A 24,631-nucleotide genomic window follows, 5' to 3' on the forward strand; every position below is an offset into this window, starting at 1 on the left:
AGTACTTTTAAAAAGCAAATAGGGAAAAAAGAAATTGTAAAGTCTAATAATCATATCCATAAACATACCCGAGAGTATTCAATTTTTCGTTCTTTTTCTTTGGTTTCTAAGTCACTGTTGGGAAGAAGGGAAGTGAAAAAGTACAATCATTACTTTGACATTTTAACAAATTCCTTCTATGCTCTCCACTTCAAAGCCATGAAATAAAGTTTTAAGGGGGAAAGTCATGGATTGAAATTATGATGTGATAACAAATGAGACTTGTCGATTTATCAATAAGAAGCGGAGATAATTAATTCCAGAAGAGAGAGAGAGAGAGGTGACTGGCGTTGAAGCCACAATTCCCGTCACCGTCGCTGGCTGGATGCCAGAGCAAATGACTAGTTGGAGATAGGTGGGGAGATGAGAAAGACAGAATTTTGAACTTTGGGTTCTTTTTATTCTTCTCAATTTTGAAATTAAAATTTCCTATGCGATAATAACAACAGGTAAGACTCTTCTGACTGGCGTTGAAGCCACAATCCCTGTCACCGTCGTTGGCTAGATGCCAAAGCAAATGACTAGTTGGAGATAGGTGGGGAGATGAGAAAGACAGAATTTTGAACTTTGGGTTCTTTTTATTCTTCTCAATTTTGAAATTAAAATTTCCTATGCGATAATAATAACAGGTAAGACTCTTCTGACTGGCGTTGAAGTCACAATCCCTGTCACCGCCGGTCCGCCGTTGGCTGGATGCCAAAGCAAATGACTAGTTGGAGATAGGTGGGGAGATGAGAAAGACAGAATTTTGAACTTTGGGTTCTTTTTATTCTTCTCAATTTTGAAATTAAAATTTCCTATGCGATAATAGCGACAGGTAAGACTCTTCTGACTAAAGAATTAGTGATAGCTCATCCATGCATTTAGACGGGTTACCGCATGTAGGGATGATTCGATTTAATATCAAATTGAGTTACGATTGATGTGACGACTAAAATTGAGTTGCGGTCGTCACATCAACTGCAACTCAAAAAGATCTAATGGATTAGTGGTGACTTAGCATGGAGTGGATGGCATGCTCTCGTTGGCTCTTACGATTATGAGTCTTTTTCATATTCATGACAACGCTTACTAACAAAGAGACGGGGGATGGTCCTACACAAAACAGGTGCACTACATCACTATGCATTGAAGATGAATAGGAAATAAAGCCCAAGAAACATCAGAAGGATCAAAACCAGTGTAGTAAGCCACAAAATGAAAATTACAACCCCAAGAAAGGCAAATATAGTAACCATCTCATTTCAGCAAAAGGGCAGTAACCTTGAGTAGGCATCATTTAGTTGACAGACACTACCTTAAATCTATAATACACATTATAATTAAAGTCTTGCTGATCATTAAGAAATGAAAACCCTCCAAACATTGAGTGGGACATGATCAACCGACTTATGCAGCTTTCTAACTTCATAGGTCCAGTATTGAATAACCATACGTCTTTTGTGCAGAATTCGTCCAATAGTGCCGTCAGGGTCTTGTTAACAAGAGTGCTAGCTGAATATTTGTTAACCATGTTCATCTTCACTGCATTGATTACACATAGTTCCAGGTGATTATCAGGCGGGCTTGAATTGGGCTGAAGGTTGGGCCTTTTGTATTGCCCATACCTGCTCCTGCTTATAACATATAATTTAGGTAAAAATATTCAGTTCATACCGGACTAGGCCCACATCACACGATCAAATGGTTTGAAGATACCGCAAACATATTGGAAAGGTACGACACCACAAACATTTCAAACACATTCAAATTTGTTGAGCAAATTCACCCACACTCACTACAGATCATTCGATCAAATGGTTTGAAGGAACAGCAAAGTTACAACACCAAATATTGAAACTCCTAGTCGGAAGTTCAGATTCAAATTTGTAGTACATTAAATTCACCAGCTTTCCAGTATCCTGAACAGGTGACATGAAGTTGAGGCTGCAAAGCCAATGGACTTATTGGGGACCGCCTCTCCCTGTGACCATTCTACGATGACAAAAGTCAATTGATTGGTGCTGAGCGAAAAGTAAGTGGTCACGGAAAAACCCATGAAATTTAATGGGACCAAAAATGCACACAATTGCACTGGAATGCAGTGATCAAATAGATTTTAAGAATGAGGGGCAATTTGATCATCATATTCCACCCTAACGGTTGATTGACACAATTGCATTAAAAAACCAATTCTCATACTTGCAATCAGGCCAATTATAAAAGCAGGATGGACATACAACACTGCGCATGGACGAAGTCATGTGTAGCACAGCAATGTATAATTAACAGTTGCAGACAGTAGAAAGCAAGGTTTCGATCCTCCTCTCCGTTACCAACAGATTACTAACATTTGAAGAGCACATCATTACCTTCATGAGGCAAGCTCAGTCAAAGTTTTCAATTTTGAGTGGTGCGATCTCATCGGCAACATCAAAGTGTCCCACTAAACGTGCGAAAAACAGCATTTGTTGTTCTAATGTGAATTTTATACTTTCAGCCTGCAAAACATTGTATGTCAATTCCGTACACTGCACACACAACAAATGACTTGTTTGTGTAAGACTCCAGAAGAACAATACCTTGCGAAAACCATGCTGCTCGCCTTCGTATTCCACTAATGCAACAGGCAGACCTTTCTGCTTCAATGCCGCATAAATTTTGTGAGCCTGACCTGGCGGTACTACCTACAAGATGTAGATAATTGCTAAACCGCCAAGCAGCAAAGTTTTTAAAATGCCAGAGATGTACAAAATAAATCTGAAGGCCATTGATCACATCTACTTATCAATTGGAAAGAAAAAGTCGAACTTATCTGACGATATTTCATAAATTAGGGGGAAAAAGAGGACCCTCGTTTAGACACTGGACTCTTCCCCCTTTTTTTCTTTAGTTTTTCTTTAATTTATGGGGAGTAACAGCAGAGGGGCAGGTGACCATTGGAAAGAGTAAGACTTGCGTACCTGGTCTTCCAATCCTTGGAATAGAATTATGGGGCAAGAAAATTTCTCAACAAAGTTTATAGGCGATCTCTCGTAGCAATCCTTTTCAGATCCTGTAGTGCAACAAATGGATGATCAGAATAAAGACTTATCTGAGAAGAGATGAAACACACAAAAGCTTATCTGAATTACCGACAAGGTTGTCAATGTAATGAGATTCAAACTTGTGCATTTCTGCTCTCAACATGTTCAAATCAGCAATCTGTTTGACACAATAACAGCAAAATAATCTTTTTTAACATTGTGAAAATTCAATGCTTTAATAGCAGAAATAAATGATGAATTAATAAATGACTCATTAGAAGTATCAAATGAAATGGGGAAATTTAAATATCTAGAATTTCAAGTAAACACCATGACCGATGCACAGTAACAAACTGTAATGAAACGCCTTTTGGTACTTTATGAGTCATGAAAGTAACGTCCTTAACAGTGGGCCCTTGCTAGTAGACTTTCCAGTTGATCCATCCGATACCAACACAATGAAGATGCTATATATCATTCACTAGCAACAAGCAAATCACCAAGAATGATCAATGACTATGTTGAAGGCAATAAATCCCCAGAATCCAGAGCTCCTTTGTATGTTCATGTGCTTTGTCAGGGTAAGATTAGAGCAACCTGCCTCTGATGCCCCCATAAATAAGCCAGTATCCCGATATTGGCGCCGATTAAAGTTTAGCTATTCTGAAACCAACTACAAAGTAAATGAACTCACACCATAGAGGAGGCTCCAGCTTTGAAAGTTTCCCTAAATGCTAGAGCAGCTAAGGTTGTATACCCACCAGCTGAGCCTCCGGTAATGCATAGACGAGTGCCATCCACCTTTCCACTTTCCACCTGGATGATCAAAGCAACTTCACCATACTGAACAGTATTATATTCCCCAACGAGCACTAACAGAAAAACGAGTTGAAAGTCACGTACCAAAAATTTAGCACAACTACAACAGTCATCAACATCAACTATGCCCCAGCGACCCAATAGCCGCTCTCTGAATTCTCTGCCATAACCTTGAAGAAAAGTTGTGACATCTTTCAGTAGCAATGAAGAAGATTAATCAAATGATGGGCCCAAGCAAGTAGTTTTTGCAGCCATTTATGTTAATTAAACTCCATGAGGAATTGACAAGAATAAAGCATAGGGCTGTCGAGATAGTAAGGGTGGTTCATTATAAACAGGTTTTGCAGAAATCAAGAGAATGATATGAAGCATAAAGTTCTCATATAGAGACAAACCAGTGCTTCCACCGTAATTGACATCCACGAAAGCCCATCCTCTGCTAGTCCAGTATTGAATACTCAGGTTCAAAACTCCTCGTGTTTCACTAGTAGGCCCTCCTGGGCAATTTTAAGCATAATTACATAAACATTCCCGAATAACCAGATCAATATGATTAGATATTGATGCATGCCAATGCTACTTGGAACAAACAATTGCCAGTTACTCCCACTAATTTTTATTTTTTTTTAAAGGAGGGAGGGAGGGAGAGAGAGAGAGAGAGAGGCTATTCTCAAAATTGTCAAAAAGGCCATTCTTTTCTGGAAAAACCTAAGTTGTTCAAAATTATGCCCATAATTAATGTTGAGATATGTCTTAACACTCCCCCTTCAGTGTATGCTAGACCTTAGATGTGAAAATAACCAAATTCAACAGCAATCAGAGGATAAATGAAAGTAAAAAACAGAATGGCAACAAGAGGAGATTTGGACTTTTAACACCTTTGATACCGGGTGGAATAATCATTTCCCCCAAAAGCTTGAATTGTCATAAAACATGCCCCAAATGTATACCATGCATATATGTCAACAAAAGTGCCAAGCAATCATTATATTCCATTCCAATGCATGACTAACATTGCAATACAGGTGTTAAGAGGGGCAACAGTGTACAGTATACCATATCAATATAGTTTTGAAAAAATATGTTCCCTACATTGACTCCATCTTCATTCAGCATCAGTTGCATATGCACTGACTTGTTTTGCGCATCTATAATATCTATAACTGATGCTGGATACTTGTTTAGTCTGAAAATTCACCAATGAATCATAGATTTATATCAAAATAAAGACTTGATTTGACAAGTAAGGTCAATTAATGATTATTGTGAATGAAAATACCAGTTTGGTAGTACAAAGTTCCCACAGAAGAATATAGAGTTGGCAAGGTGAATTCAAGTAGGACAATAACTGAGTTGCAATTTTTCAAGTACCATGGCTTTCTAACAACAGTGGAGGCTTTTCTTCCGCACTAGCTTGATAAACATGATTAGATGGAGGATAAAAGTATGCATAAGCATTTTGACCAGGAACTTCAGTTGGAAATTCAATCAGCTCTGGTAAGCTGAAATACGACTCGTACTTCAAACAGTCTGGCGAAGATGACCATATTATCTGAAAATCAATGCCTTCTGAACTTTCATCATTGAAAGTCACCTGCAAACCATGAACAAAAGAAAATTTTAATACTGAGATAATGCTATTATTACAGCTCTGTTCACACTTCATCAATTATGAGGAGATTACTAAGGTAGAGTATTGCAAGCACCTTAGCCACAGATGTTGGAAGTAGTCCTGATGCTCCCTCAACGTAAAGGCAATTATTCCCTGAAGTCTGCAAAAGCAGAATGTACACAATTTACTGAACCGTCAGCTTGAAAAGTAGTTACAGCGACTCATCATGGAGATGGTATTGAACGTACTATATCTTGTATATCTGTGAATGGAATGTCTAGCAATGATAATGAGCTATGAAGAACGTCGATCATCGCAAGAAAAGACCTTCCACTCTGCCTGCAGGAAGATTTCAAATAGATTGGTAAGATACCATAATGGGCTATTAGGACAATGTTAAAACAGAAAAAAAGGCTCACCTGTAGCTGCAAGCAATCAGGGTCTTCTGTTCGTCGCTCTGGATGACTTCATAAGAGTTCAAGCCAAAAACCCATGATGGCCTTGCAAACTCAGCATTTAATGGATAAAGAGGCAGGACCTCATTTGCAGACTCAATCTGTTGAATCATGAAGCATAGCAAAGACATAAAGTAGTTCACTTCCAACACCATGACGATGGAGCTATGCCAGTATAAATGGCAGCTAAAAGAGCTAACATATGCAATAAGGACTCAATCTCCTGCAGAAAACCTATAACTATAATAAACTCTCCTCATTCATAGTTTTCACAGTGTGACATCCAAAGTCCCCACTATTTGACTGATACAGTCTAAATTCTTGTGAAGTGTAATATGAAAATTAAGGAGATCGATTAAATTTCCAGTATGACTAACCATCGGAAAAAACCCACTTTGGCTTGGTTACTATAAGACGTGATGGAGTTGCGGAGTTTGATAGTGGAGTGCTATTAAAGCAGAGAGGAAAGTACTGCTGCTAAGGGTATACAAGTAACTTCACCATAACTTTGTATGCCTTAGATTCTTGCTACATATGATAATTGCTCCTGCAATTGTAACTGGAAACTTGATACTGATACTAATAGTGAAAAGATTGCCTAGTGCAGTACCATTGTCATTTTGAAAGTGTTTTCCATGTTAAAATTCTTGTATGTATCTATAATTTTTCTCTTTTACATTTCGCGCTCCTAACAATTGGTACTGGAGTCTGGTAAGGCGGAATAGCGGGGGTGACCAGATAGGACAAAAGTAAGGTGAAAATTGATCGGTTCAACGGCAAAGATTTTGGTTCTAGAAGTGATCAAGATTTGCTTTATCAAAAAACTGCATCAGCCTCTGTTGGGAGAGAACCAGATTCGATCAAGAAGACTAGGAATTGTTAGATCGAAAAGTTCTTCTGTGATTCATCTCATGTTGGTGTGAAACACCTTCAACATCGTTAACGAGAAAACAACGCCAGAATTGATGAGGGCTTTGTCCAACATGTACGAAAAGCCCTCTGCGTCATACAAGATTGTTCAATCAAAAGATGCACAAAGGCACTTCCGTGACACATTATATCAATAAATTCAACATGATCATTGAGTTTGGTGGAAATCAAATTTGACGATAAGCAAAAGCTTTGATTTTGTTATCTTCTCTCCCTAGAAGTTGGAGTATAAATGTGACTGTAGTGAACAGTTTGTCTAGTCAAAATAAGAGAGAGGATATGAGATTTGATTCTCAGTGAGGATATTCATAAAAGAGAGTCGGGTGAATCTTCGGGCATTGCCTTGAGTACTGAAGGCAGAGAGAGAAGTAACCAACAAGGTCAAAATGGAACTGTGGTAGATCGAAGTCTAGAGGGATATGAAAATTGAGACCTCATGGTGGAATAATCTACTGGAATTATGAAAAAAAGGACCATCTGAAACAAGATTGTAGAGCCAAAAGAAGAAAATTTAGTATTGAAATCAAAAGGAGGAGAAAGCTGGCAATGTAAACCTTTGAAGAGGCACTTGTCCATGATGCCTTAATTTTTATTATTAAAAGTCCAACTGAGTCATGGATTCTAGACTTGGGTGCGTCGTTTCACTCTACTTCGTGTAGAGAATGAATGCACAGTATTGTTGCTAGGAAGTTTAGAAAGGTTCATTTTGCTTTGGATATGATGGGTAAAGGTGATGTTAACATAGGGACTGCTAATGGGTATTACTTAGAGTTGCGTGATATTAGATATAATCCTGGCTTAAGAGAAATCTAATCTCTATAGGTCACTGAGACAACACGGGTTACAAAAAACCTTTTTTTAGAAATGGCTCGGGGAAGATTGTTAATGGTCCTAGGGAGCAAAGTTGGGAACAAATACATGAGTGAAATCAATAGAGATATAGTAGCAGTTCCTGGCTTGGTAAGGGATTGTACACCGCAGCATCGAAGGCTTGGCCACAGGAGCAAATGGGGGGTGAAAGTGTTATCATTAAAGGGAAAATGGTCTAATCTTAAGTCCATAGATAGGGGTCTATGTGAGGATTGTGTTCTAAGCATGCAAAAATGTGTCAATTTTTCAAAAATTGGAAGAGAATTAAAGAAAAACAAGTTACAGTTGGTGCACACAAATGTCTGAGAGCTAGCCCCTGTTCCTTCCCTTGGAGTTACAAGCAACTACGTCACATTCACTATCAATTCCACCAGAGAGGTACTAGTTTATTTTCTATATAATAAATTTGATGCTTTTGCTACTTTTAAAAGATGGAAAGCTGAAGTAGAGAAAGAGGTCGATCTGATGATTAAATGTCTAAGGTCTGACAATGGTGGTTAGAAGAAGATCCATCTAATGATTCAAAAATAGCAAGGAGTTCAAGTAGTTTTATGCAGAGAGTAGATTGAGGATGACAAGAACAGTTGCATCACACCATGGCAAAATGGAGTTGCTGAGAGGATGAATAGAAATTTGAATGAGTGTGCAAGAAGTATGAGGATGCATGTAATATTACCCAAGACGTTTTGGGCAGATGCAGTTAGCACAGGAGCATATTTGATGAAATAAGACCTTCAATTTCACTTGATTTCAAACTACCAAAACAATGGACCAGAAACAATGAGAGAATCTCTCGCATTTGAAAATTTTTGTTGTGCCTTATATGCGCACATAGATTTTTGAAAATAGAGACAAGCTTGATGCAAAATCTAGAGAATGTTTTTCCATTGGATATGATTTTGGTCACTTTGGCTATTGGTTTTGAAATGACCAAAACAGGAAAATAATAAGAACGAATGATGTTACGTAAAAGGACAAATTTATTGTAGAATCTAGTGTGAGAAAACACAGAAGAGATTAAAGAGATTAAATTGAAGGGAATTTCTAAGAGTGTTCAGATCAGAGATCATAAAACTGCTATTATAGACTCCGATTAATAACCAGAACAAGAACTACCTACATCCAAACTCACTTTGAGATGATTTAGCAGAACATCTAACCGTGTACAAAGGTATTCTAGACCATTGCATTATTTGCTTTTGACAAATGCTGGCGGACCAAAAAAAATTTGGGAAGCAGTGCAGGTTAAAATTTCTGTTTAGTGGGAGTTGACAATGCGAGATGAATTTGATTCACACGAGTAGAACAGAATTTGGGTGTCAACTTAGTTACTAGATGGGAAGAAGGCATTGTAGAACAATTGGGCATACAAGGTCAAATACCTAATGGTAACAAGAGGTCCAAAGTGAGGTTAGTAATGAAATGTTTTTAGCAAAAGAAAGAAGTTGAGCATATAGAAATTCTCTTTCTAGTTTTGTAGTTGACTATTATCAGGCCAGTGTTGAATACCTTTGCCACTAAGAATTCACATCTAGAGCATTAGATGTAAGGACTGCATTCCTCCATGAAGACTTAGAGAATGATAACTACAGTGAATAATCATAAGTTTTTCAGGTTCCTAGCAAAGAAAACTATCGTCAGCAAGTTGAGTACAAGTTTGTATCATTTACAACAAGCTTCTAGATAGTGGTACAAGATATTTGACGCACTTGCAGTAACAGGTTCACTAGACGTGAAATAAATTATTGTTGCTATTTCAAGAAATTTGGTAACTGCTATATTATTTTGTTGTTGTATGTGTTTGATATGCTCATTGCAGGATCTAGCATGAGGGAGATCAACAAACTGAAGCAACAATTACCAAAGGAGTTTGAAATGGACTTTGAGCCGCAAATTAGATTCTTGGATGAGGACCCTGCGAGATAGATTCTAAGGAAAAAGTTGTCTCAAGAAAAGTACATTGAGAAGGTGTTGGACTGATTTGGATCCTGAATGCAAAGCCCATAAGCACTCCTTTAGGCAGTCACTTCAAGCTCTCAGAGAAGTAGTCGGCAAAGAGAGATGATGAGCGAGATTATATGGCTAGGGTGCCTTATACGTCAGCTATCAGCATTTTGATGTATCCTATGGTGAGTACTAGACCAAATATAGCTCATGCAGTATGAGATGTGAGCAGATATATGACTAATCTAGGAAAAGCATTGGAGAACTGTAAAATGGCTATTAAAATATCTAAGAGGCACTTCAAGTATGTCACTTTATTTTATGAAAAATAGTGCGAATTTACAAGGCTTTGTTGATGCAGTTATTAATGGTGACATGGACAATAAGAAGAGCACTTAAGGTTATGATTTTACTGTGAGTGACACAGCAATCAATTGGATGTCTAGACTTTAGAAGCGTGCATCCCTCTTTACCACTGAAGTAGAGTATGTTGCTATATCTAGAACTAGTAAGGAGAAGATTTTGGTTGAAGAATTTTCTGAAGGAGATAAGTAGGGAGGAGGATTGCAATGTCCTTTTTAATGACAGTAAGCTATTCGTCTTGCAAAATATCTCGTATTTCACTCAAGGACAAAACACATTTAGTAGAAGTATCATATTCGTTTGTTAATAGATGGTAGGACATTGTAATTGAAGAAGGTCCTTGATGTGAAGAATCCAGCAAACATATTAACTAAGGTTGTCACCGCTGAGAAACTGAAACTGTGCTCTGGTTAGTGATAAGAAGGTGCCACACTAGGACAATTTAGGTTACAAAAATGAGGGAAGACGATGAGAGACTATTGTTGTAGCAAAGATCAGCTTCAAAGTGGGAGATTGATGGAGATGTGAAGTCTGATAGAGGAAAGTGCCATTAAGTAGAGAGGAAAGTACTGCTACTAAACGTATACATGTAATTTTCTCTATAACTTTATATGGTTTTGACTCTTGTTATATATTGTGGCAATCTCTTTTGTAATTGGGACTTGAAACTTGCTGCTAATTGTTGCCTAGTGCAACACCATGTTTTTTCCCTTTTCTAATTCTCAAAAGGGTTTTACCAAAAAAATCGTGTTTCCTTCTTTGACTATCCTCTTTAATGTTTCACGCTTGGTCGCTATAAAAAATCTTCAATGAATTGAAGCATCTATAATATCTGGCCATTTTAAACTCGACACACATAAATAGCAACAACTCAGGGTTCGGTGACCAGTACTTACCCACTTATAGAGATTCCAAAATCCATTCTGCCTATCAGTAATGAAAAATAGTTCACCTGCATGTGTTCAAAGCAGAATGTAATGTCTGCCACAATTTCAAGCCACTTAAATTTGACATTTCCTCCTATGTTTTCACTGAAATATTACATATCCAGAGCTTCTACAGTAAAATAGATTTAGCATGCCTCCAGACTCGATGATCCGAGTAGAGTGGAAAGGAAGAAAAATAGCAGAAGTGTAAAAATAAATCACCAGTAAGCAAGAGACATACTAGAGGACTCTAGATGCATATCTTAAGTAATACATATTTAAGGGAAAACATGAAATACCAATGAAAAGAACTATAGGACTTTCATCCTGTTAGCACATTATGAATAAGACTGACATCCTCAGATCATCACAAAAGCAGCACAATGAACAAATTAATCAGACGACCCCAATATGTTATTCAGGCAGATTAGCTAGAATTGGGAATAGGCCATTTACATTCAACGATTATTTTGGGGGATCAGGCTCCTTTTTTTGTTCATTCACATCACGATAATATTACAATCTCACATTTCTTCAGCATTGAAGATCATCAGGTGAAAAACGAACATGTATCATCAAATGACAAATTCGGTTGCAGCAACTCCGAAATTCAAATTGGAAGCCAACGCATAGAAGTACCTTTTGGAGACCATTTAGGTTCAGTTGGTGACTCAACATATTTAGGATCACGACCAGCAACACAGACACGCTTATAAATATCTCTGCATAGGAGTACCAAGAAATTCAATGCACAAGAAAATAGTGTGAATATGGCACATAGATAAAACATAAGGAAAGGTTACGAGTGTCTTAAAATCACATGAAGAGTTGATCAGACAAAGTGACAGGAAAATGCAAATAAGTACTGAATCACAAGTTGCAACTCACTTGGCTCACTTGGCTCACTTGGCTCACAGCTCACCATTAGCCATGGCTGTTCTAGGCTAAGGTAATAAGTTCAATGAGCAGGATGATATGTAAAGTTTGACAACCACTCAAAGCTCAAGATCGTGGTTACAGATGGTGTTTATGGTTAGTTCTATGTACTAAAAAATAAGATAAAAATGTGACAGGAAATTTGCTTAGGTCTCTAAACATCAACATTACCTGAAAAGAACATGTTCTGACATTTAATATACTCAGACTACATGAATCAACTACTATAATAGTGCACATAAGGTCACATGGAAATGTCAAGGTTAGAGGACTCTCCCTTGTTAGCATGAATTTGTTTAAACAACCCTTATCTGTCTCACAAGTGAAAGAATTGTTGCAACAAAATCTAAAATCTGTTGGCAATAAGAAAATGTAGGTGACAATGGCTTTGTTAATGGACATGAGAATGTTGAACGATAAAAAAGAACATCGATCTACATACCCAGCCTCTGAGATGTACCCAACCCAGAGTTCTGCTTTATCCCATGGCATATTTGGATGACACCACTCAATCCATGCTATCTTTTCGCCCTTTGGATCCATCCGTGGAAAAGCAAAGAAATCATTGCCACTGATTAATGCTTTGGGCTCTAAATTCCACCCAATAATATGAAAACAAAATGAAGGGTAAAAGAAAGAAAAAGAATCAGTAGGTTTCTGGTATTGCAGTGAAGTTAATGTAGCAAATAACTAATCTGGCATGCCCAGCAATTACTTACCCTTTATATCCTTCTCACCAAGACCAATAGCGACAACTGTAGCTGTTGGATTCGAGCTGCTGTCACGCCGATCTATATTCATATAAAAGCAGTCGGGTAAGTTCCTATTCATTAGTCCCCAGAAAATAGGAGCACCAAAATAAGCTCCTTCAAAGAGTAGTTACCTTCCCTTACGGTGATGTAACGGCCAAATCTACTATCGAAAACTCCATCTGCATAACAAACTGAAGGCCCACCATAGTCTGGAGTAATTGGCAATGGAGGAGAATCTGTCGGAGATACAGAGTAACCACAGAAGTGTGATGGTCATTGATGAATGAGATACTGCTCTACAAAAACTTCGATAAAACACAAGGCTTCACTCAGCAAAACGTGTATTAGGAAAATCCAAGTGGCCTTCTCAATTCCAATCGGCAACATTTCATAGCAAGTTTGCTTCCGTCGGAGTCACTGCTTCCCATAACGTATTCTAGAGACTGAGGAGAATTGAAATGGGAAAGGAAGTTTTACCACAACATTTCTAAAGAGGCATAGTCTATGCTTCAAGTTCAGTTCTTTTTACCCTCCAATCATATCACAACATGTCTACCATCTGTAAGGATCTAAGCATGGCGCTACCAAATCCAACTGTAAACTTCTTTGTGAATAGACTGAAGATTACAATTATAATCCCAAAGGAAGCAGACCTTCAACGCGCACTACAGCAGCCACTGAGCTTACCTTCCAGGTGTAAGGACTGCTTGTACAGCCTCTGATCCTCGTAATTCGAGAAAACAAGAGTATCCCCGGAAATGCTAAAAGCACCACCGCCATATTCCTGACACAGAGTCCTCACTGCAAACTCTTTGGGCGTGATGTCAACAGGTTCATCTCCTGGCTTTTCCGGTTCTTTCACAAGAACAGAGCGTCTAATAGCCATCATAACCATCCATAAGTCAGTACACTCCTGAAAGCTCTCCAGACTCATTCATTTCACGAACCATAAAGATTACACAGTAACGAAAGCATCATTTCAGCACCATTCACAGTACCCAGAAAATAGTGCCCGCATACTCTGTTTTAATTAGCTTATCCTTCTTATTAAAGAAAATGGTAAGTGGAGTAACATACCCGGCTTCGTTAGGACGGGACTCAAGCCAGACAAGACGGCCGTCGCCATCGACGGAGATGCCACCAAGGCTCTTGGAGGCGCCGGAGACGACGTCGGCGGTGATGGGTGACTTCCAAGAGCCATACGGAGCTGTGACTCTCTGTCTCTCAGCAGTTGTTTCTGAGGACGACGGTGCAGAAGCCATGGTCTTGTGCTTTCCGGGTTGCGGTTTGACGGACGACGACTGGGCGACGAGGATTCGAGCGAGATGATTGAAGTTGGACTTCGGGGAAGAACAGAGGAGAGCAGCCAGAGAAAGTGGATACGACAGCGAGATGTTTGAATAATATAATGTTTTGATAGTTGGATTTGAGCACGTTACGTTTGGTTGATGGTTCCTAGATTTGACTGTTAGATTTGGACTATTGAAAGAAAGTCTTGATTCAAGGTATGTGCACGAAGAAAAATGAAAGAAAAGATGCAATTATTTAATGAACTTTTGAAGCATGAAAATAAAAAGAAATCAACTTGCGCGAGAATTATGATAACATTGCGTGAAGTCAAGAATCAAGACCTTACTGAATGCTAGCAGACATATGAAAAGGAAAAGATTATGGGCAGTGGGCACCTAGAAAATTTCTTCTCCATCAAATGCTTTGATTGTCGTGGAGCAAATAGGTGCGACAGGTTTTGAATAGTAAAATATTAGTTATAAGCAAGCCATGGAAAAACAAAGTGAGCTTTAGATTTATGGTGGGCTGCATGAACTCAAGAACGAAGACCTCATTAAATGCTAGCCAGCACATAGAAAGGAAAAGATTGTGGATCTAGAAAGATTTATTCTCTATTAGATGCTTGGATTGTGTGTTGGCGACGTAAGAATAAGGATGGATGATAGTATCATGAGAACATTGACTAATGTAAGGCACATCCCAAAGTTGAAGAAAAGACCGATTTTCTTAAGTGCCTTTGAATCAATTGAGTGTTGGTTTACGTTATATAATGAAGATTTTGAGGGCTATTTGAGGAGTCCTACTAATAGTGGCTTGCATGAGTTCTAAAAGGAGACAATGATATTTGCCCTTAAAATACGGTAGATGCATTTGGCTGAGATTTGAATTGTATATGAATTTTGGACACATAAAAGAAAAGCCTAAAGGTTTTGACTAAGAGAAATGTGTTTTTTCTATCATATGACTAAGAAAGCCTAAAGGTTTTGACAAAGAGAAATGTGTTTTTTCTATCATATGACTAAGAAACTGAATGTATGCGGATGTGATGATTCAAGCAAACAGCAAATAATGCAATCCAAAAAGGCTATTAGATAAATCCCAAATATTGCTAAGTTGATTTACATTGATGATCGCAGAATAAGTTTCTTTCTAGGAAAATCGTCAAATTTTGACCGTGTTCCTTTACTTTATTTTAAATGATGTTGGGCATTAAGTTCTCAACCTAATTTTTATGGTACACTTTTCCCAAGTTTCCTTTCGCTTTTAAGGTCTCCGATTATGGAAGCACAAATATTAGGGCAGCGCACGATGCTCGTTTGACTGACCAACAAGCGAATCCTTTATGCCTAGATTCAAGGATCAAGTTAGGTTTGAGTCTTTCATTAACAACGATGAACAAAACTTGTCCAACTTTAGGTGACGGAATGTATTCTTCTCTCATCACCCAAGACCAAACAAAGGGGAGGAAGAAAGACATGGTATGATGTTATGAAGAGAAATCTAAAAGGGTTTCCAATTGGGATACATCTGATTTTTAATTCAGGCTCATCGAAAGCATGAGTTTTGTCAACCTTGGTAAGTGAAAGAACAGATCGATAATGGCGTAAGAAACACTGAATCCAATCGGTTACAAAGCCCTGTACCGTTTCCAGAAGGACCAGCCTCTAGGAACCCCAGAAGTCGTCCGTGTATGTGCGCTAGATTTGGGGCTTCATTCATCTCAATCCCAGCATACCCTTGCCACGATCTCGTAAGAGTTTCGCCCCATAGATATGGGCTCTAATTTCTTCTATCCTTTTGTATTATTAAAGTGCAAAGCGAATGAACTTGTTGCGGCCTGCTGTTAACAGTAGCCCTTTCTGTGATGATAAAAGCGGATTCAAATCATGCTTAGCGAAAGATAGAAGGTCACGCAAAAAGCCATGAAGCTCAATGGAACCAAAAGTGCACAATTGCAGCTGGAATGTGATGATCATATCAATTTCAAGAATGAGGGGCAATTCGACCATCATATTCAACCATGACAGGTAATTGACGCCATTGCATCATTAAGCCAATTCTCATACTTGGAATCTGGCCAAGTATACAAGCAGGATGGACATACAATGATGTGCATGGACAGTCCAAAGTCATGCACCAGCACAACAACACGTGATTAACAATTGCAGACAGTAGAAAGTAAGGTTCCAATTCATCTCTAAGATGCCAATAGATTACTTACAATAGAATAGCGATCACTACCTTCATGAGACAAGCTCAGTCAAAGTTATCAATTTTGATTGGCGTGATCTCATCGGCAACATCAAAGTGTCCTACCAAACGTGCAAAGAACACCATCTGTTGTTCCAATGTGAATTTGATATTTTCCGCCTGCGAAACATTGCACGTCAATTTCCTGCATTGCACACACAACAAATGACTCCTTTATGCAAGACTCACAAAGAACGCTACCTTGCGAAAGCCATGCTGCTCGCCTTCGTATTCCACTAATGCAACAGGCAGACCTTTCTGCTTCAGCGCCTCATAAATTTTGCGAGCCTGATCCGGCGGTACCACCTGCAAGATAATTGCCAAAACGCCAGGCATCAAAGTTGTTAGAATGCCAGAGATGCAAAGAGAAATATCTTGAGGCCGTTGATGAAATTTTATTTATCAAGTGGAAAGAGAAGTCAAACTTATCTGATGCAATTTCACAAATGAGGAAATTAAAAGACAACCCTAATTTTGACACTGGACTTATTCCCCCTTCTTCATTCTATACTTCTCTCTTGATTTTTGGGGAGTAAAACTAGAGAGGCAGGGGACCATTGGAAAGAGCATGACTTGCGTACCTTGTCTTCCAACCCTTGGAATAGAATTATGGGGCAAGAAAATTTCTCAACAGAATTTATAGGTGATCTCTCGTAATAATCCTTTTCAGATCCTGTAGTGCAATGAATGGATGATTAATATAAAGACTTATCTGAGGTGAGATGAAACATGCACCAAAGCTTATTTGAATTACCAACAAGTTTGTCAAGGTAATGAGATTCAAATTTGTGCGTTTCTGCTCTCAACATGTTCAAATCAGCAACCTGTTCATCAAAATAACCAACGGAAAAATACCCTTTGTCAACGTTGTGAAAATTAGATTGAAATTGCAGCAAATAATGATGAAATTATAAATGAATCTTTAGTAAATGGGAAAATTAAAGTATCCCAAATTCCAAGTAAACACCAACTACAACCAATGCATAGTGCCAAACTGTATGAAAATACACAGTTTGCTAGTTCATAAATCCCTACACTAATGTCCTTAATAGTCAGCTCTTGCCAGTACACTTTCCTGGAGATCCATTTGATAGCAAGACACGATGAAGATGCTATATATCATTCACTAGCTAGAAGAATGTCACCAAGAATGATCGACGATTATGTTATAGGAATTAATCTCCAGAGTCCAGAGCTCTTTCAGATGTTTGTGTGCTTTGTTAGGGTAAGATAAGAACGACCTCCCCCTGGTGGCTCCAGAAAGAAGCCAGTTTCCTGAGATTGGTGCCAAATGGTAAATTTAACTATTCTGAAACTGACTACAAAGTAAATGAACTCACACCATAGAGGGAGGCCCCAGCTTTGAAAGTTTCTCTAAATGCTAGAGCAGCTAAGGTTGTATACCCACCAGCAGAGCCTCCAGTAATGCATAGACGATTGCCATCCGCCTTTCCGCTTTCCACCTGGATGATAAAGCAACTTCACCATACTGAAATAGTTCCAGCATGCTATTACCCAAGGAGCACTAACAGAACTACCAAGTTGAAAGTCACCTACCAAAAATTTAGCGCAACTACAACAGTCATCAACATCAACTATACCCCAGCGACCCAATAGCCGCTCTCTGAATTCTCTGCCATAACCTTGAACAAAAATTTTTGTACCATTTTTCAGTAGCAATGAAGAAGATCAATCAAATGATGGACCAAAGCTAGCAACGTTTGCAGCCATTTACATCAATATAACTCCATGAGGAATTGGCGAAAATAATGCATAGGTCTGTTGAGATAATAATCGTGCTTCATCACCATCCAAAGTTGGAAATCAGGTTTCGCAGAAATCAACAGAAAGATATGAAGCAGAAAGATTTCTTGTTTAGAGACAAACCAGTGCTTCCACCGTAATTGACATCCACAAAGGCCCATCCTCTGCTAGTCCAGTACTGAATACTCAGGTTTAAAACTCCTCGTGTTTCACTCGTAGGCCCTCCTGTGCAGTTTTAAGCAAAATTACATAAACGCTTATGAATAACTAGTTCTATACGATTAGGCATTGATGCATGACAATGCTGCTTGAAACAATTAATTGCTAGTTCCTCCTGCCAATTTTTCCCCCTTTATTTATGGTTGGGGGGGGAGTGGTATCAGTTATATTTAGAATTGTCAAAAATACCATTTTTCTGAAAAACTCAAGTTGTCTAAGAACACACCAATAGCACGTCCCCTCCAATGTATGTGGAAGTGACAGCAATCAGAAGATAAATGGGAGTGAAAAACAGAATGGCAAAAAGAGGGAGTGCCAAGATCAGACTTTTGACTTGAACCTCTGATACCATGTTGAATAATCACTTTTGAGAAAGCTTAAATTGTTAAGAAACATGCCATGAATGTATACCAAGCATGTATGTCATTGAGAGTGTCAAGCAATCATTAAATCCATTGCACAATATATGACTTGAGAAGCGCAAAACTGAATATACCATATCAAATTAATTTTGAAAATGTAAGTGCCCCTAAATTGGTCACATCTTCATTCAGCATCAGTTGTATATACTGACTTGTTTTGTGCATCTATTATATTTAAAATTGATGCCAGTTACTTATATTTAGTCTGAAAAATCACTAATCAATCAAGATTCCATGAAAATAAAGACTTACTTTGACAGGTAAGGTCAATTTATGATCCTTGTGAATGGAAATATTGGCACAAATTTCCCATGAAAGAATATATAGTTGGCAAGGTGAATCGAAATATGACAGGAACTGAGCTGCAATTATTGAAGTACCATGGCTTTTTAACAACAGTGGAGGCTTTTCTTCCTGACTAGCTTGATAAACATGATTAGATGGAGGATAGAAGTATGCATAAGCATTTTGACCAGGAACTTCAGTTGGAAATTCAATCAGCTCTGGCAAGCTGAAATAAGACTGGTACTTCAAACTGTCCGGTGAAGAGGACCATATAATCCGAAAATCAATGATTTCTGACTTTTTGTCATTGAAAGTCACCTGCAGACAATAAACAAAAGGAAATTATAACAACAATGAGAAACATTAATTGCTGCAGCACAGTCCACACTTCACTAAATATGAGGAGATTACTACAGTAAAGTATTGCAAGCACCTTAGCCACAGATGTTGGAAGTACTCCTGATGCCCCCTCAACATATAGGCAATTGTTTCCTGAAGTCTGCAAAAGAAGAATGTGCTCAATATACCAATCCATCAGCTTAAAAAAATTAGTAACAGCAATTCATCATAAAGAAGGTATCGAACATACTATGTCTTGTATGTCTGTGAATGGAATGTCAAGCAATGATAATGAGCTCTGAAGAACATCAATAATTGCAAGATGAGACCTTCCCCTTTGCCTGCAAGCAGATTCTCAATAATTGATATGAAGAATCATACAATAATTTGTATTTCAATAATGTTAACACCTTAGATCATCACATGGAAGAAAGCTCACCTGTAGCTGCAAGCAATCAGGATCTTCTGTTTGTCGCTCTGGATAACTTCATAAGAGTTCATACCGAAAACCCATAATGGCCTAGCAAACTCAGCATTTAACGGATAAAGAGGCAGGACCTCATTTGTAGATTCAATCTGTTGAATCATGAAGCACATAAAAGATACAATTCAGTTCCTTTCCAACCACATCATTGATAATGCTATGAGTGAATAAGTAGCCGTTGAAAGAGCTCACATATGTAACGATGATTCAATCACCTGCAGAAAATCTACAGCTAAAATAATTTCTCCTCATTTATAATTTTCACGGTGTGACATCCAAAAGCCATACTATTTGACTGATGCAGTCTGAGTCTGGATGGAGTTTGATACGGGAATTACGGAGATCAACCATAATTACGGTATAAATCACCATGTAGAAAACCTGCTTTGGAATGGTTACCATAAAAAAATGGTTGCTAGGAAAGATCTTCAATGACATGAAGCGCCTAAAATATCTAGACTATTCAAAGTCAATAAGCATGAACTGCAATGGCCCAGGGTTAAGATCTTACCCACTTATAGAGATTCCAAAATCCATTCTGTCTATCTGTAATGAAAAATAGTTCACCTGCATGTGTTCAAAGCACAATGTGATGTCTAGCACAATTTCAAGCCACTTTGCTATGAAATTTCTTCCTACGTTTTCACTGAGACATTACATGTCCACAACTTCTAATGTAAAATAGCTTTAGCATGCCTGACTCAATCATCCAAGCAGAGCGAGAAGGAAGAAAATTCACAAAAATGTTGGATATAGATCACCTCACGAGTAAGCAGAGACATACCAGATGACTCCATATACATATCATGGATAATACATGATTAAGGGACATTATAACATGAAAATACCAATAGAAAAAACTGTAGTGTCATTTTTTTCAACTCGTTAAAAATAAGACCAACATGCTCAGATCATCGTGAAAGCAACATAATAAAAAAAATTCATCAAGGTGACCCTTATTTGTTATTCAGGCAGATCAGCTAGAATTGGGAATAAGCCATTTACATTTGACGATTATTTTCGGGGATCAAGCTCCTCTTTTGTTCATTCACAACACAGTAATACTAGATCTTACATTTCTTCAGCATCAAAGAACATCCGGTGACAAATGGACTTGTACCATTGAATGAGAAATCAATTTGCACCATTCAGTAATTTTAATCTGAGCCAAAAGACAGAAGTACCTTTTGGAGACCATTTAGGCTCAGTTGGTGACTCAACATGTTTAGGATCATGACCAGCAACACAGACACGCTTAAAAATATCTCTGCATGGAAGTATTAAGAAAATCAACAATACATGGCAATGATGTGAATAAAGCACATTAATAAATTATAAGGAAAGGTTACAAGTGTGTCTTAAGAATCACAAGGAAGAGTTGATCAGACTAAGCCAACCGGAAAATGCAAAGAGTGCAATAAGTAATGTATCACGGTTGAAACTCACTTGGCTCATACACGCCAATAGCCAAACATTGTTCAAGGCTAAGGTAACAAGTTCAATGTGCAGCATGGTTACAAATGGAAATTACAGTCACTTCTTTGAATTAAAACACGTGGAAATTATGTGATAGGAAATGCACTAGGGTCTCTGAACATTAACACTATCCAAAAATGGATAGTGTTCTAAAATTTATTGATATAGTCTGAAGTTTTCTTACACTACATATATGAACTACTAAAACAGTGCACATAAGGTCACATCGGAATAACAGGTTTAAGGGGACTCTCATATTAGCATTTATTTGTTTAAACTAGGGGTGTGCAACCGGACCGGGTATACCCAGGAACCGGACCAGCCCACCCAGAAAACAAGCTCGGGAACCGGTTCCCATTGAAACCGGTCTAGGAACCGGTTCCCAGAATTCGGAACCAGTTTAAACTGGTCCGGGAACAGGGTCTGATTGATTACCCACCTAGGAATCGGTTCTCGGACTGGTTTTGGAACCGGTTTGGAAAGCGGTTTTGTAAATATAGGTCCAAAACCCTATTTTTTCTCCTTATTTCTTTTCTTACTCCTGCAATCATACGGCGTTTTTCCTCTTGGCTCTCAAAAACATGCACAACACTCCTCCTTCGTCGTTCCTCTTCCTCACTTGCTTCCCTCCCTCATCAGCTCCCTCTCACACCGTTCGACGGACAGACGGTATTTGTCGCCGCCAAATTTTTGTGTACCACGTGAATTGGCTCACCTAATTTCTCTTTTGTAGGAGGAGTTATGCTTTCATAAATGAGTAGCTTATGTAGTAGTTGTGGGAATAAGACTAATATTAGACTCATGTTTATTGCTAATTATTTATCTTATGACTTTAGTTACTATAATTAGCCCTGTGAATCTTTAATTCTTCGTTTAGTTAAAAGTTCATGTATTTATTTGTTTCAATACAAATTATGAGGATTACGTTATTTCCTCGCGTATTAATATAAAATTCGAAGTCGTATAGGATATCGGGAAATTACAAAACAGATTTCAGTGGAAACAAGGTGGGTCGGATATAGGGTCTAATATAAATAGGGTCGGGTACGGAGTCTAAAAAAAGGGAACCGGTTATAACAGGGTCGGGTATAAGGTCCAGGTCTAGACCCTACCCACCCTGGACCCGATCACCCTTAGTTTAAACAACCCATGTCTGTCGAACAAGTGAAAGGATTGTTGCCACTAAGTCAAAAGTAAATTTGAAATTCAAGAATGTAAGCAACAATGGCTTTGTTAATGGACATCAATCTCCATACCCGGCCTCCGAGATGTACCCAACCCAGAGCTCTGCTTTGTCCCATGGCATATTGGGATGACCCCACTCGATCCATGCTATCTTTTCACCCTTTGGATCCATCCGTGGAAAAGCATAGAAATCATTGCCGCTGATTAATACTTTGGGCTCTAAATTGCACCCAAAAAAAAAAAATTTGGAGGGAGAAAAAAAAAAGAAATCAGTAAGTTTCTGGTACTGTAGTGAACAAATTAACGTAGCAAACAACTAATCTGGCATGTCCAGCAATCATTTACCTTGTATATCCTTCTCACCAAGGCCAACAGCTACAACCATAGTGGTTGGATTCAAACTGTCCTCACGCCAATCTATATCCATGTAAAAGCAATTGGGTAAGCGTCTGTCTTATAGTCTCTGACAAATATGAGCAATAAAATAAGCAACTGAAAAGAGTGACATACCTTCCCTTACGGTGACATAACGGCCAAATCTACCGTCGAAAACTCCATCTGCATAACAAACTGAAGGCCCACCATAGTCTGGAGTAATTGGCAATGGAGGAGAATCTGTAGGAGATAGAGAGTACAACAACAGAGAATCACTGATGCTTATTGATGAACGGCATACTGCTCCATAAAAAATTCGATAAAACACAAGGCTTCATTAAGCAAAACATAAAAACCACAACATGTCATTGCAAGTATGCTTCTGTAGGAGTCACCACTCACAATAACTGTATTCTATAGACTAAGGAGAAATGAAACAAGAAAGGAACTTTATCACAACATTTCTAAAGTGGCTTATTTATGCTTCAACTTCTTTTATTTTCCCCCTCCAATCGTATCTCAACATGTCTACCATCAATTAAGATCTAAGCATGGAGCTTCTAATCCATGGATAAACTTATTAATGAAGAGACTGAAAACTACAATTTAAAATCCCAGCCTTGACCATGCATTACAGCCACTGCTGAGCTTACCTTTTAGATGTAAGGACTGCTTGTACAGTCTCTGATCCTTGTAATTCGAGAAAACAAGAGTATCCCCCGAAATGCTAAAAGCACCACCGCCATATTCCTGACACAGGGTCCTCACCGCAAACTCTTTCGGTGTGATGTCAACCGGTTCCTCTCCTGGTTTTTCCGGTTCTTTCACAAGAACAGAGCGTCTAATAGCCAACATAACCATCCATAAGTCAGTACACTCCTGAAAAATCTCGAGGCTCATTCGCATGACAAAACCATATCACATCCGCGAAAGCATCATTCCAGCACCAATTCACAATACCCAGAAAATGAACATTGCCCGAACACTCAGTTTAATTGGTTTATTCTTGATATCACGAGAAATGGTAAGTGGAGTTACGTACCCCGATTCACTAGGACGGGACTCGAGCCAGAGGAGGCGGCCGTCGCCGTCGACGGAGATGCCATCGAGCCTCTTGGAGGCGCCGGAGACGACGTCGGCGGTGATGGGGGACTTCCAAGAGCCGTACGGAGCTGTGACTCTCTCAGTCTTGGCTGCCGTTTCGGAGGACGACAGTGAAGAAGCCATGGCCTTGTACCTCCTGAGATGCGGTTTGAACGACGACGACGACCGGGCGACGAGGACTCGAGCGAGAGGACTGAAGTTGCACTTGGGAAAGGAGAGAGGAGAGCAGCGAGCGACGATGGCTATGGCTGCGAGAGCCATTTGACTCGGACACTGGCCTTGCGGTATTTACTATTTACGTCATACGTGGCATAGGGTTTTGGTCTTCCTTTCTTTCCACTCGACATTGATTGGTTCTGCACAGTATGATATCATGTCATTCTCTTGAAAATATTTTAAAGAAAATAACGTGTACTAACTAATTATGTAATAAATTTTTGTTAACTAGTGTCACAAGGCAATGTGACTTTATCATTTGGCAGTGTGGCTTCACTACGTGATAATGTGCCGGAAAGAATTCTACATTGAAGAATTCATAAGAGTAATTGATATATTTTAGCTTGGCCCATATCTTATAAGTTTAAGATTTTGAGTGAAATTGTATGTAGTTGAATGTTGACCGTGACTATATATAGGGAAAAAGATGGCAAAAGCTGCTGCCTGCTCAGGCAATTTTTGAACTAGTATGCAGTGCTCCATCGCTGCTCTGGTACTCTCCCATAGCAGATGCAAAAATGATTCAGCAAAACTACAGTAACCTTGAGTTGGTATCACTATTTAGTTGATA

The 24,631-nt window shown here is 38.7% G+C and overlaps 2 protein-coding genes across 3 annotated transcripts in view; both read right to left on the minus strand.

The window, feature by feature from the left end:
• The window catches only part of LOC104447758 (hypothetical protein), a 79,498-nt gene extending 65,045 nt beyond the window's left edge, over window positions 1-14,453 (minus strand). Inside the window, exons 1-10 of the mRNA XM_039314220.1 lie at window positions 13,729-14,453; window positions 13,339-13,526; window positions 12,783-12,887; window positions 12,619-12,690; window positions 12,342-12,489; window positions 11,603-11,685; window positions 10,934-10,989; window positions 5,895-6,031; window positions 5,724-5,814; window positions 5,570-5,635 (exon numbers count right to left, since the gene is read on the minus strand). Of these exons, the coding sequence (XP_039170154.1) occupies window positions 5,570-5,635; window positions 5,724-5,814; window positions 5,895-6,031; window positions 10,934-10,989; window positions 11,603-11,685; window positions 12,342-12,489; window positions 12,619-12,690; window positions 12,783-12,887; window positions 13,339-13,526; window positions 13,729-13,913 (1,131 nt within the window). The 5' untranslated portion in view covers window positions 13,914-14,453. The remainder of the gene's footprint in view (window positions 1-5,569; window positions 5,636-5,723; window positions 5,815-5,894; window positions 6,032-10,933; window positions 10,990-11,602; window positions 11,686-12,341; window positions 12,490-12,618; window positions 12,691-12,782; window positions 12,888-13,338; window positions 13,527-13,728) is intronic.
• Window positions 14,454-15,256: 803 nt separating this feature from the next.
• LOC104447755 (hypothetical protein) lies at window positions 15,257-24,159 on the minus strand. 2 transcript variants are annotated; one of them, XM_010061464.3, is made up of 19 exons: window positions 23,783-24,159; window positions 23,394-23,581; window positions 22,876-22,980; window positions 22,711-22,782; window positions 22,437-22,584; window positions 20,889-20,971; window positions 20,216-20,271; window positions 19,660-19,796; window positions 19,471-19,561; window positions 19,315-19,380; window positions 18,977-19,199; window positions 18,079-18,180; window positions 17,749-17,834; window positions 17,532-17,654; window positions 16,946-17,015; window positions 16,773-16,864; window positions 16,393-16,497; window positions 16,183-16,311; window positions 15,257-15,800 (listed from the first exon to the last, which is right to left on the minus strand). In XM_010061464.3, exons 1-18 carry the CDS (start codon window positions 24,103-24,105, stop codon window positions 16,198-16,200), a joined length of 2,184 nt encoding a protein of 727 aa, XP_010059766.2. In that variant the 5' UTR covers window positions 24,106-24,159; the 3' UTR covers window positions 15,257-15,800; window positions 16,183-16,197. The 2 variants fall into 2 exon arrangements, with proteins under 2 accessions (XP_010059766.2, XP_010059764.2); XM_010061462.3 differs by lacking the exon at window positions 15,257-15,800 and having other exon boundaries at window positions 15,923-16,311.
• Between the last annotated feature and the right edge of the window lie 472 nt (window positions 24,160-24,631).

Source organism: Eucalyptus grandis, chromosome 6 (genome assembly GCF_016545825.1).
Source record: "Eucalyptus grandis isolate ANBG69807.140 chromosome 6, ASM1654582v1, whole genome shotgun sequence".
NCBI classification, from domain to species: domain Eukaryota; kingdom Viridiplantae; phylum Streptophyta; class Magnoliopsida; order Myrtales; family Myrtaceae; genus Eucalyptus; species Eucalyptus grandis.